At 34.9% G+C, this 13,539-nt stretch overlaps 1 protein-coding gene across 1 annotated transcript; it reads left to right on the forward strand.

The window, feature by feature from the left end:
• The first annotated feature begins 218 nt into the window (after nt 1-218).
• Nucleotides 219-11,378, forward strand: mRpL44 (mitochondrial ribosomal protein L44). The gene is made up of 5 exons (XM_085950880.1): nt 219-338; nt 576-860; nt 2,342-2,502; nt 4,427-4,730; nt 8,791-11,378. The coding sequence occupies exons 1-5, from the start codon at nt 266-268 to the stop codon at nt 8,946-8,948; spliced, it is 981 nt and encodes a 326-aa protein (XP_085807006.1). The 5' UTR covers nt 219-265; the 3' UTR covers nt 8,949-11,378.
• The last annotated feature ends 2,161 nt before the right edge of the window (nt 11,379-13,539 follow it).

Below are 13,539 nucleotides of genomic sequence, written 5' to 3' on the forward strand. Positions count from 1 at the left end.
TTATCTGTTCTGTGGTGGGGGCCATGCATACCTACATTAATAATATATTTACGATTTCGATTGCAAATAATTTAGTTGATTTTGTTATAAACTATGTTTATTGAATTGCTGTTAAACCGTGCCGCGTGATTAAATCCGATGATTGGACAATAATTGTTTCACGAAATCTCCAAAAGGAAAAATATTTTTCATCTCTGGTATCACTAAGAAACAGATTTAATTATAATTCTGTATTGTCTATGAATGAATTCACGATAATTTCAAAATGTCAATTTCAGGAAATATTTTAAAAATATGGAATTTAAAAGGTCAATTTGCAGTTGTCAATAAGTTTCAAGGTAAGTAATAAAATCAAACTGATTTATTATTGTTTCCATTTATATCTCTAGTAGTGTTGAGAAAGTAACATAACCTCTAAACTGACACTATTTTATGTCAAATATTTTAGTGAAAAATATTATAAATCTAAAATATGGCGGTCGTTTGACGCCTTTTAATATTCCGTATGAGTTATCCATACAGGAAATAATTATGAAACAGCGTCTATTAGTTCAAGGCATATTTTAAAAATATAGATCGCAGAATCCACCGATGGGTTGCTCCGACACTTCGAATATTCAATTACCGGCAAAAGAAGCTACCTACAAAAGTTTACCCGAGAAATACATTCCTGGAATGGAACCAAGAAGCGGAGATCTTTGCTTTTGGCAAGAGGCTCAAAGAAGACATCGACCCGATGAAGTTACAAGAAGCATTTACTCACCGCTCTTACATTATCCAGGAGGAGATACGCCAGAAAGCTCTCGGGATTGAGGATCCAGATTTGAAACAAAGAGACAATAGGGAACTTACTGAAGAAGGTATTTATTTTGCACCCCACTCTTAAGTCTGCTTTGAACTGTGAAAAGAAGTTTTACCATATTTACCCTGACAAACTGATATCATGCAATCAAAGAATATTGAATTGATTTTAAAAAGATATTGAACATACATAATTTAAAAACATCTCAGATATATAAATGTATTCGTTCAAAAAGATACGACTCCCGTCAGTATCCACGGGTTTCGCGCCAATGTGCTTTATCAATTAAGCCACAGGTGTCCTATCGAATTACGACGAAATTAACTAGCATTTTTGCATATTGAAATGCTTATCAAATTACGTTACTTTTGGTTATCGGCTTTTGTGTTTTAAATCATAGTCAATAAAGTGGCCTAATTACCAACCAACGTCTGAATTACTCCAAATTTTAGTTTTAACGTACTTGCGCTTGCTAATAATTTAATAAACTATGTCTTTTATTCAATGAATAATTCTTTATATTGAACGTACATAATTTGAAAACCTCTCAAATTAATCGGTAAAGCATATTCACGCGAATCCCGTCGGGCGTCATATTTTTTTTAAAGATTTTTCTAGTAGGTATCTGAGGTGTTTTCAAATTATGTATGGTATGTTCAATTTAAAGAATGATACATTCTACAAATCTGAATTATTTGTTCAATAAAAGAAATAGTTTACCAAAGAAGATTTTATGTCAATGTTATGTAGTATGACAGTACAGCAGCTTTCGTAGTCTAATGTGTATGGCACTGTCTCCTCATCTGGGGGTGCCGGGTTCGATTCACAGTAAGGTCACTATACATTTACGTGATTTTCTCAAAGCCTGGGTGGTTCTGTGATTCTGTTACTGCTACTACTATACTATTTTCATTGGTGTTACAAAGAAAACAAGCCGAGGGAGGTTTGTTTCATTTGAGATGTATGCAGTGGCGGCTCGTGGATAAGATACTTGGGGGTGCTGCGGTCGATTAAAAATAAAAAAATGAATGTTTATTTGGATTATATTTTACTTATCCATATTATATTTTACTTATCTATATTATATTTTACTTATCTATAATATATTTTATCAAAATTATTAAAATTAAAATTTTTTGTATTTGTATTACATTATAAAATTCATTCTGCTATCTTTTTTCCTTGAAAAAAGGTCCATCACCTATACATCATGTATGTGTATGTGTAGAGGTGACTTTTGCACTGTGCGGCAGTGTAGCCCTGGGTAATAATAAATCTTGGAGTAGAAGCTTGCTAACAATGAATCTCTAATGCAAAATTACATGCAACTGATTTAATCATTAGCTTTAGTAACCATTTTTTTAGCTTCACTTTCACATATTGAAGTCTCCATAGAAGAATATTTTTCTTCAACTTTTTACAAACTTTTGAGGTATATAATTGTGAGACGTACGACATTAACACTAAATTTGTATAGTTTTATTTTATATCTTATAGAGATTATATATTTAATAGCATGTACAATGTTTGATCTTCCAGGTGAAGCCTTCATGGCGGATTATATTCGAATATATCTGGAGTACACCCTGCCCAAGTTTCCGCAAGCCGGTATCCTTGCCGTTAGGGATTACCTGATGCAGGAAAAAATCTTGGCCAATATTTCCTCACACATCGGCACCAAAGACCTCATACAATCTAGCGTAAGTAATCAGTGGAGTCAAGAACTTAATTCCAGAATTCAACATTATAATAAATTGTGCGTTTTTCCTTTTTCTTTGTATGTACAGTAGCGAAGGGTGGGGGTAGGCTGTTGAGATTCAACATAAATAGTGCACACTAAACTTTGTCAGTCATACTTATTTGTTTTCATTGAACTAAGAAAATAATTTGCAGATAGTGCTAGTTAGTTTTTAAAATTCAATTATACCCTGCCTAACCAAACCATATTAGTTTAGGTGTGCTAAGGGTGATCTGACAAAAATAGTGCACACTTTTTCAGTCATACTTATTTGTTTTAATTGAATTAAGAATACATATTACAGATGGTGTTGGCTAATTTTTTTAAATTCATTAAACCCTGCCTAACCAAACCATAATCGATAAAAAATATTCTTCCATCTATAAAATATCTAAAATTCTATATGGTTTAACAGTATAATTTTAGATATTTCAAAGGTAAACAAATATTTTTTGACTATTATCTACTATCCATTGGAGTAGGCAGGGTTTAATGGAATTTTAAAAACTAACAATCAGTATACAAATTGCAGTCTTAGTTCAATAAAAACAAACACGTTAGAGTGATAAATTTTAGTGTGCATTATTTATGTTCAATCTTAATTGCCTACCTCCACCCTTCGTCACTGCTTGATACTTAATATTATGTTTGATTTATATTTATGACGATCATCTATTTTTTTTTTTTTCGACAATGTCCGATCCTAATAGGATCATATGGGCCTCCACAGAGTAGAGGCTTGTATTGACAGATTTTGTTTTTTACGAGAAATGGATGTCAGCCACTTGCTCAACCTATTAGGTCCATACCCTGACACACACAAATTGAAAAACAATATGTATACTTGCCAGACCCTAGATTCGAACCTGGGACCCACGGCTTTATAGTCCAACGCTTAAGCCGCGCGGCCACCGTAGGTGTCATTTTTATTACAATATGCAATTTAATTAATGCCACAACATTGCAGATTGTTTCATTCTAGCGACAATGAGGTGTCAATGGGGACTAAACTTTTTCGATTAGATTATGACTGTTAAACTCACTTTCAAAATATGTAAAGCACTCCGTCTAGTGGTAAAATGAAAAATATCCATTATTCCTTAGTATTTTTCAAACGGAAGATCAAGTGTTTGCATAGTAAGACAGACAAAGAGACCCGGGTTACAATCACAGACAACTTGATTTCAAGTGCAAATAATGAGCATCTTTGAATAGGGCCAAATGCTTAGACATAGGTAACTGTAACTGAAAATTTACCATGTAACGAGTGGTTTCCCTAACATAGTAGTGGATTTTAGAAACTCAACTGTCAAAATAAATAAGTATTGAATGTCATGTAGGATGTAAGCAACAACTATCAGTATTAAAAATGTAGCTTATTGTATATTAAATTGTTCAAACTACTAAAACAAAATAGCCTTTTTTTTTGTTCGCATGTGTCAGATAAATTGTTTTAGATATTGTTGCAATTATATATAGGTACGAGTATAAAGGGCACTGCATCTGTGGTGTGCGTTTATTCAATTAAACCACTGATAAATCAACTATTTAATTATTTAAGTTTTATATTACTTAACTGTATACTATAATAATTATTAAAATTATATTGTGCAGTTTTCATACTTTTAGCCATTGTGTCAATTAAAAAGAAATACTAAGAAATTGCAAAAATCTACATACTTAGTCTTTTTATATATTGTTCCAACATAATTGTGAGTTTAAAATTAGTTAGCTTAACAAAATGTTCATATCTTTGCATTTGGCCTTTGGAAATTCAATTTTAAAAGAACCCCATGCTTACTTCACACTGAGTCACAATCTTACCTTAATCGTCTTGGAGATAATTCCACATTATATTAATCCAATACTTTTAACTTCAATTGTAGAACTACCCCCCTACAGAAGATGAGCTGTCGAAAACCTTCAAAGCCATCGTCGCAGCGATAGCACACTCGTCAAGCACTGAACAAGCGGCCCATTTTGTCCGGGATTTTGTGTTGACGCAACTCAATCATCTAGATGTCAACGAATTGTGGCAGATCGATGACCCAATGGAAAAGTTGAATGAATTACTGGGTAAACTGGGCAAGTCACAACCGGAGCCAAGACTTATAGGAGAAACAGCCAAAAATACCGTCCTGGCTTGCTACCGTGTCGGATTGTACGTTGATAAACAACTGTTGGCAGCAGGTCAGTTTTAATTCTTTTAAGTTTTTCTAATTGCATCTTGAAAATGACACTGGACAGGAATCCAACAAATTACTGCCACCATTTTGGTGACCCAGATATGACACAAAACAGAAAGAAGATTGGTAAATATAGGTTCCTACACTTTGGACGTAAGTTGAGTTGTTGTAAAACTCGTAGAACATAATAAAATTATTCAATTGAAAAAACTTTTTGACCGCTTTCATCTGCAGAAATCAATCAAAAACTATTTATGTTGTTAAAAACAATTTTTTTTGGTGCAAAATCAATGCAGTTTAAAGTCAAGGAATACCTGTATGATATTTTCCATTTAAAAATACTTACACGTCAATCGATACAAGGTTCATTAGATTTCTACTAGAAAAATGAATCAGAAAATTGATTACTCTGGATGTAGCTACTAGATTTTCCGTCCACCACCTGCCACATCTCCACACCCGTTATGCAGGCGTATACCATGGCGTAACGAACATTAGGCGCCATTCAAATTAGTGCCGAAAGTGTCCCAGGACCAACTTCCCAAGACCTTGGTTGGCATGCACTAGAGTGTGCGTGATTCCTTCTTCGATTTAATGTATTACGGTCAATTCTCGATGAGAAAATACCTTTTCGCTCGCTGTAAAATGCTGCAAACTTTTTGAAGGCTGAAAAATTTTCCCTCGTAGATACCAAGTCGCAATGGCCCACCGGTAGTCTGGATGTAGCTACTGGTCAAATTATTTTTTCTTATTTTTGGATGATTGATAATGAATTGGACTGTAACAAAGGAAACCTATTGAACATTTAGTATTAAAACACTTGACGGCATTTATGAAACATTTTTAGTGTGGTTGAATTGGAAACCAGAGCAAAATTAATATTGAGTTTTAAACTTTTCATTTTTATAAAGGTACAGATGTCATATTTGTGATTGTTCATCTAAATACCATATGTTTTTGAGAGATAGTTTGCAGTTTTCTACAAATAAATCTGCAATGCGAAATGATTTGCAGGTATTTTAAATAATCCATGAGTCCCCTTTTTCAACTATACTTTTATACAGTAAAACCTCGTTAATACAAATTCCATGGGACCGAAAATCGAAAAAAAATCGATTTACGAATTACGAAATGTATGGGGGAAAAATATAAAAATTTTGAAAAAAAAATTTTTTTTTGATTTTTATTAATTTCGTTTCTGATTATAGATGTGCCTACCGAATTGGGTCATAAAATGTCAGGATTATTTTAATTACCATCATAAAATAAGTAATTTTCGATGTTTTACGGAAAGTCTCTTACAATTTTCAATGACTGGCTCATGAAATAGTGTACTTTATTACGATTTATTGAATATTTTTATATGCCAGGGACTCAAATAATGTTCAAGGGACTTTTTTTTCGGGAAAATTTCGAATTACGGCGAATTTTGAATTATCAGTGTTCTTACTAACGAGGTTTTACTGTATTATTATTTTACCTGTCCAGTGAAGAAGGTTTTCCTTCACATATCGTCACTGTAGGATTGGTATGTCGAATAGACCAAATGTCAAATGTTCAGGAGACGAAAAACAAATTTCATTATCTTATATTTAAATCCAAGGAGGTATTTAAATTGTTGTTTTTACAGCATATGAATGCTGTATTCATTACAAAGCAATTTAAAGAAAAGTATGGTTCTGGTCTATTTAGATATTATAAAAAATCATTCTGCATTAAAAGGTCGATTTCGACAGAAACAGTTATTCGACAAACCAATCCTATAGCGACTATATGGTTAAGTCCAAGTATTTATTTTGACCGAGCTGGGAATTGCACCCGGCATCTTCTGTACATTAGTAATACTTTACCAAATGTACAGCAGGTGACTTCCCAGTCGTCACCCTCATGTCTGAGAAGTACCCAAAGTGCCTATTCAATAGGCACTTTGGGAATTGAATCAGCTTTCCTCGACTTTCCCTATACTGTACAAACTTTATCATGAATGCTATAAATCGATCAGGTATGTCCATCTTTAAGTAACCTGTGATGTATTTATTATCTGGTATCGAAACTGGTAATGATGACCGGAGAAGAATATTTTTTTATCCTTTATGGTTTTGTTTAGGCAGGCAGGGTTTAAGAGATTTTTAAAAACTAACCAGCACCATCTTCAATTTGTATTCATAGTTCAAAGAAAAAAATAATTACAAGATAAAAAGAACTTTTTATATACAACGTTTTTAAATTTTCTGTTGAATCATATAAACTTGACTTGACTAGCTTAAACGATCAACAAAATTTGTACTTGATAGAAATACTGAATAATGAAATGTCATTTCATATTGATTTCCATAGTAACGCACGTATATATTAATAATTTAGTTGCTAGGACCACCTAGCAACCAATAATGGTATTGAAATAACTTTTCATACAAAACAGAATTAACTGAAAATGAATTAAATTCTACTTAAAGATGGCTGAAAGTATTAAAAAAATGCATTGGCATCGTGTTCTGATATATTCTAAAAGTTTTAAATGTCTATCTAGTTGGGAAGCTAGTTAAAAATCGATTGCAAGATTTGTACCAGACAAATAAGAATACGAGCAAAGAAAAACGTTGTAATAAGTATGACTGACAAAATTTAGTATGCACTACTTTTGTTGGATCTTCACAGCCTACCTCAGCTCTTCGCCACTAATATTTTGTTGATTTCACTGAGGCTTTAGAAATTATACAACAATATTTGTCTTCCATCAAGAATCAATTTCGTATTCATCATGAAAATTATGTTCTTATCTTTTTTGGGCATTTAATACACTCATCGTCAAATTATCCTCTACTGTGCAAAGAACCTACTTCATGATGGTAAGAGGAAAGTATGCCTCAGTTTAAAGTGCGGAGATTCACATCTTCTCTCTCTCTTTCTCTCCTGCAGCAGGCCGTGAGTGATACTATATGAATCAAATGACATGACCCGGTTATGGGCTTACATGGTCAATTTGAAAATGACTCACGTAATATGGTTAAGGAAATAAAAATAGGAATGACTAATGCTTTACCTTTAAAATTACAATGGAATCATTATACAGGGTGGGGCGTGGGAACTTCCTTTTTTAAAAACAACATGGAGAAGTTAGTGGGGATCACAGAGGGAAGAGGGGCTGGATTTAAGGTTTGTGTGATTATGTAACCTGACAAATATCATGTGAGCTGCTGGTTGACATCTTGCCCAATGACGTACTTATGTTCTTCTCTGACGAGGCACATTTTCACCTTAGTGGGCTGTGTTAACAAACAGAATATGCGGTACTGGAGTGAAACAAATTCCAGGGTGCTTCATGAGCTTCATTCGGATCGTGTCACGGTATGGTGTGCAATTTCAAGAGTAAGGATCATCCGCCCTTACTTTTTTCAAGAAAACGGAATTCAGAAAGTTATTTGGCAATGATCCAGGAGTTTTTTTTGTCTGGTCTCGAAGAAATGGAACTGGACAATGTGTGGTTTCAGCAAGATGGGGCCGTAGCCCATACCACCAGGGTTTCAATGAATTTTTGAGACAAGCCTTCCCGGGCGGCTGATCTCCCTGAGAGGTGACATAAATTGGCCTGTGCGCTCGCTTGATTTAGCCCCTTGTGATTATTTCCTGTGGGATGATCTCAAATTCTTGGTTATATAACGATTCATCCACAGACCCTCTGGAAGACCTACAGATCAACATCCGAGCTGAAATTGCCAATATACCGGTCGGCATGCTTGAGAGTGAACCAAAACTGCCGAATTCAACTGAATCAGTGTACTGACAGCGGAGGGCGATATTTACAAGATATTATTTTTAAAACTGTGTAAAAACAAATCTCCTGTGTCATGTGACAGGCGAAAAATAAGAATAAAAAAATTTGAAACCTGTAAAGTTTTTTATTTCATTTTCAAAAAGGCAGTTCCCACGCCCCACCCTGTATTATTACATGCTTTTTATACATTTACGACTCAATTAACATACCCTATATTGTAAATCCATTCCATAATATATTGGATATGCCTACTATAGGTTTAATAAACAATATTAACTCTATTTTACAGGATTCGGTGAGAGTGTCGACGTAGCAAAAGAGATGGCGGCGCGGGAAGGATTGAAAATATTATTTGGCACAGAAAATAATATGACTCCCATCAACTTCAAACTGAAGGGGGTGCCAAAACAGAATTCTCAACGTATGGAATCGATAGCTTCATCGTAGATTATTCTGAAACAATGTATAGAATAGACACTTACCTGATTGTTAATATTTTCATAAGGATAATATCATCCCTTCCTAGCAAATATTCATGAATCGATTAACAATTGAAAATATTATGTATTCGATAAAAGGAATGTTGTGTGTAATTCGGTATTGAATAATAAATGATGTAATTCAATGATTCTTTTGAAAATTTGCAATTAAATCTTTGATAATTAGAATTTCTCATTTTTTAAGGCTTTGATTATTCATTAATTACATGAGCAGACTCAACGACTCACGCTAATCGTTTTGAACAATCCACAACCTTAAATATCAACTATGCACGATTCAGATATCAATTTGACCATCTCAATGCTTGTTTTGATCGGTTCATAACACAATATGTTGCATTGCTATTGTTGAAAATATGGTGGCTAGTCTTCACTCATATTTTTTTAATTTTAAATGTCACCACAGATTACTAGAGAATTATATTTTGGCTGTATTTATTCGCAAATTATTTTTGTTTCATTGTCTCTTAAAATAATGAATACATTCTGGCAACTATCACTATAAACGCAAGCATCAAACCTGGACAGTATTGACATGGTGTGCACTGCATGTGGCCATATCCAGAGGGTAATGCCTGCAAGCCAATTTGTCTCCTCAGCCTTTATTGGATCGATCAAATTTATGAAATTTTCTATTCCACCCCCAACTCGACTGCAAAAGATCAAAATAGGATTACCATTACATGCATTACATTTACCAGGCGGTCAGCGTGAGTCTTCTCTTGCGAATTTGAATGTTGCAGTTTGTTTTTTTTATATAAAATTTTAATATTTTTGCCAAGAGCAGACGGCACTGTAAATGATCAACTAAGTGTGAAGAAACTGCATCTGGTGAGTTCATACTGGGAGGGGACAATATTATTAAAAAAAAATAATGCCAAATGCTTTTTTATTTCATTTCCTACATCATACATAATATTATGAAGTATCCAAGTCAACTGCCATTCATGTATAGGAAGGAACATAGGTAATAATCCACTGCACCAAAAATCATATGTTGTGCCATGTGTAATTATTGAAGAATACAAACTACTCCAAACTTTTGAAGTATTTTATTTTAACTTCCAACCAATAAGAAAAACAAATAATTTGGATAGTTCGATGAACCAAAGAAAAACTTTATTTTGTGAACCAGATTCTAAATCACCACACCATATCTAGTCGAAGAATCTAGGTTATCAAAAGTTTTGTTACGCCAAAGTATAACTTATAACGCACGTACAAAGTACACGCACCGATTTTTCAAAATGTGTTTATTAGTCGGTAATCACCACTTGGCACCACTTTTCTTGGCAAAACAAGTGGTATTGATCATACATTTTATTTATCGATAAACCACTCTCCAAATACTGTCTTTTAGAAGAAGCCCTCGTATAATGGCTTTCCATCGTAGGGTATTTTTCGATATGGCTCTTTACAAAATTCATATCGTCTTGATTTGTTTTATTTGCTGGGCTTTTGCGACCTCTCATATCTTTTCCTTGGAATGAACCTTGTTCACCACGTCCCTTAAAAGCGTTCACAATTACTGTGTTGGAGAAATGTTGGCTCTTTGCTTTATTTCATTGCAACAAAAATGATAAGATTTCGCATCTACACGCGCTTTACCTTCAGCAATTCGAAGCCTCCGTGTTTTTGGTGCATTGCTTTCAATATTTCCCAAAATAAAATCTTATTTGCGCTCAAAACTGCCTGATGCATATAACATTAACTATAAAAATCGATGAGTAGAATGCGCGGGTGACGTACGCCATTTAGTTAAGTTGGTACAAATAGCCGAGCAGTGGCATGAATGTGTACAGCCAAAAAGATATGAGTCACGTTGACGTTTTTGTGCAGCTATAGAAATATTAAATCTCTGCAGCCATAAAACTTTAAGTGTACTTATAGTTATTTTCCAGTAAGAAATTCGAACATAATTGACTTAATTCGTATTGACATCTTTAAATTACGAAAAAAATAAATGGAATATGAGCTTGTTTTTCCAGATGATAGAGCGTGTTAAAATCTATCAAGTTGCATTATTAGGTCAAAACAGCTAAATTTTGACTTAACGTTTTCTGCCAGTATACCTAGGGGCGGCATGGTATATGAAAGTATGGTGAAGCCGGCAAGTATGGTGAAACTGGTTGGTAATCAATTTGTGGCAAAATTTCCACGTTAACATTATATTATATGGGTACGTTATACTGACCAAAGTAAATCCTCCGTGATGCCCTGCATTTTTTTTTTATCGCGTCGCCATTTCTCGTGAGTTATCGGCTATTGTAGGCATGCTTCATTCAGTTGTATGAGGAAGCCAAATCGTTGCCTATCTCTACTTTTAATACATCTATGCAGTATACCGACGATATATTATTAAATACAAACACTTACCAAATAATTCTCTCCTTTTGCTCTATTTCTTCAAAATTCTCGTTTAAAATCAAACATATTTCCAGCCATGCTGCTGCTTTGGCAACTTTGTCTTTCCAGATAAGTAAATATCCAGAAACTTGTCCCATAGCACTGCACTGGTCTTTGTTCTACCGAACTAATTAAGAGTTCTCCGTCTATTAATTTATGCAAATTCTTTTCTTTCTCCGTGTCAGACATAATGTCCGCGAAACGCGTCCACTTTATTCAATGGAATCGAAGCACTGAGCTCCCGCTCCCGTCCTGCATTCAAACTCCACACGAAAGGCGAATCCCAAAAAAATGAATATAGTGTGAACTCGTTCATATATCTCTACATATAAGTTTTCAACAACGGATCTGTCTTTTTATCTGCATCCGTATTCGTGGTGTGTTGTGATACGTCATTTTTCACGATTCGTAAAGCCGTAGGCGCATGTGAACTCGCTCATAAGAGTTCTTAAGCCATTAAAAAAAATAACGATTCGTTATAAATCACGATCCTGAAAAAAAGACGATACGTCACCGTGTGAACGGGCTGTTACTTAGATGAGAATGAAACTGTTTCCCTATCCAACGCGGAGGATATAACGAATATCATTTTACAATGTGTAGAAAAAACAGGCATACTCGTAGTTAGCTCGGAAGTCACACTTCCTAACAAACCTTCGAAGGCAACATTGAATCTTATGGAGCAGAGAAGGAAAACCAAGAGCGATAGACAGGCTCGAAACCAGTGGCGCACCCAGGGGGGGGGGCAAGGGGCCCTGGCACAGAATGATTTTAAACATTGAAAGCTAATAAACTATACCTTGGGCTTAGACAAATAACACGGCAAAAAAAATATTTGTAATTCTCCAGCACCCTATTTAGAAACATTTCTTAGATTTTAATTTCCAACACAAAAATTTCAAAACACTAATGTCAGGTTTTTTAGAAACCCAATCCCTAATGGACTGTCAAAAAATTCTCAGTGTCCACCCGAATTCCGGAGTGGTGTAGGTCATCGCTGGGGAGGGCTGACAGGGCTCTAGCCTGGGGGCCCAGGCTGTGGGGGGGCCCGGCGTGTCGGGTTGACCAGATAAGTGAGATAAACACTTTAACAAATTAATAGTAAAAAAAGTCGCCTGCGGCGCTATTATACTTCATGGCCATGAACATTTTCAATTATTTATATAATTGTGCAATATATTTTTTGATTATTATGTGTCGTTACTCGACAGCTCCATTATTAAAGTAGATGTATTAAAAATCGCCAATAATTGACTGTATAAGTACCCTTAATTTGAACTAAAACACAATTTGAAAAACGTTAATGTAGTGTTTCACACTGTCTTTAATCTTAGCGGTAGGTAGGGGGCCCGCCAAATATCCTAGCCTGAGGGCCCATTTCAGGATGTGGGGACCATGGTGTAGATACACCGAGTGCAATAGACAAACGACCGATAAATGAGAAATTAGGCTGTGAAGAAGAAAAAGAGCCTATGGGACTAATTTACATTCACCTTGGGCCCCACCAATATTAAATCCTGGGTGCGCCACTGCTCGAAACGATATGGAGTTTTCATCACTTTGTAAAACCCTCCGAAGAAAGATAAGAGAAGACCTTCGTAAATTCAATGTAAACCTCATGCAAGCAATTTGTGAAAGCAGGGAGGAGTTTGAACAAAAACAATCAATGCTTGTCGATACGAAAACGGCAAATCTCAGCACTAAAAGCAAAAGATGGTTCCATCCTCAGAAATTGGGAACACTTGTTAAGCCGAGTTGAAGTGTTCTACAGCGATCTCTACGGCGATGATACTGTCAATACGACTATAGACTCAGATCTTCAGAGAAATGGAAATGATGAAGACCATACTCCCGAAATTACATCCTGGGAAGTAAACCATGCTTTAAATTACATGAAAAGTGGGAAAGCCCCGTGGGAAGATGGTCTAACGATAGATATCCTCAAAAAAGCAATGGAAATCAATGGAAAATATAAGCAGGATATTGGAAGAACCGAGAGAAAGATGCCCAGGGTGCGAGTCGACTGCTTGTTAAAAATCAAAATAGCGGAATTGTGAGAAATTTCAAGACGTAGATGGAGAGTTAATTTTCAAATACTATTGGAATAAATCGTGGGACGAAAAGACGGTCAT

Source organism: Rhyacophila brunnea, unplaced genomic scaffold (assembly GCF_057557595.1).
Source record: "Rhyacophila brunnea isolate RB1 unplaced genomic scaffold, BYU_Rbru_1.0 scaffold_23, whole genome shotgun sequence".
Lineage (NCBI taxonomy): Eukaryota > Metazoa > Arthropoda > Insecta > Trichoptera > Rhyacophilidae > Rhyacophila > Rhyacophila brunnea.

Coding starts and splice junctions, on each gene's coding strand:
- mRpL44 (XM_085950880.1), top strand. CDS start 266: ATGTCAATTTCAGGAAATATTTTAAAAATATGGAATTTAAAAGGTCAA. Junction 339..575: donor AGTTGTCAATAAGTTTCAAG/GTAAGTAATAAA, acceptor TTAAAAATATAG/ATCGCAGAATCCACCGATGG. Junction 4,731..8,790: donor TAAACAACTGTTGGCAGCAG/GTCAGTTTTAAT, acceptor TCTATTTTACAG/GATTCGGTGAGAGTGTCGAC.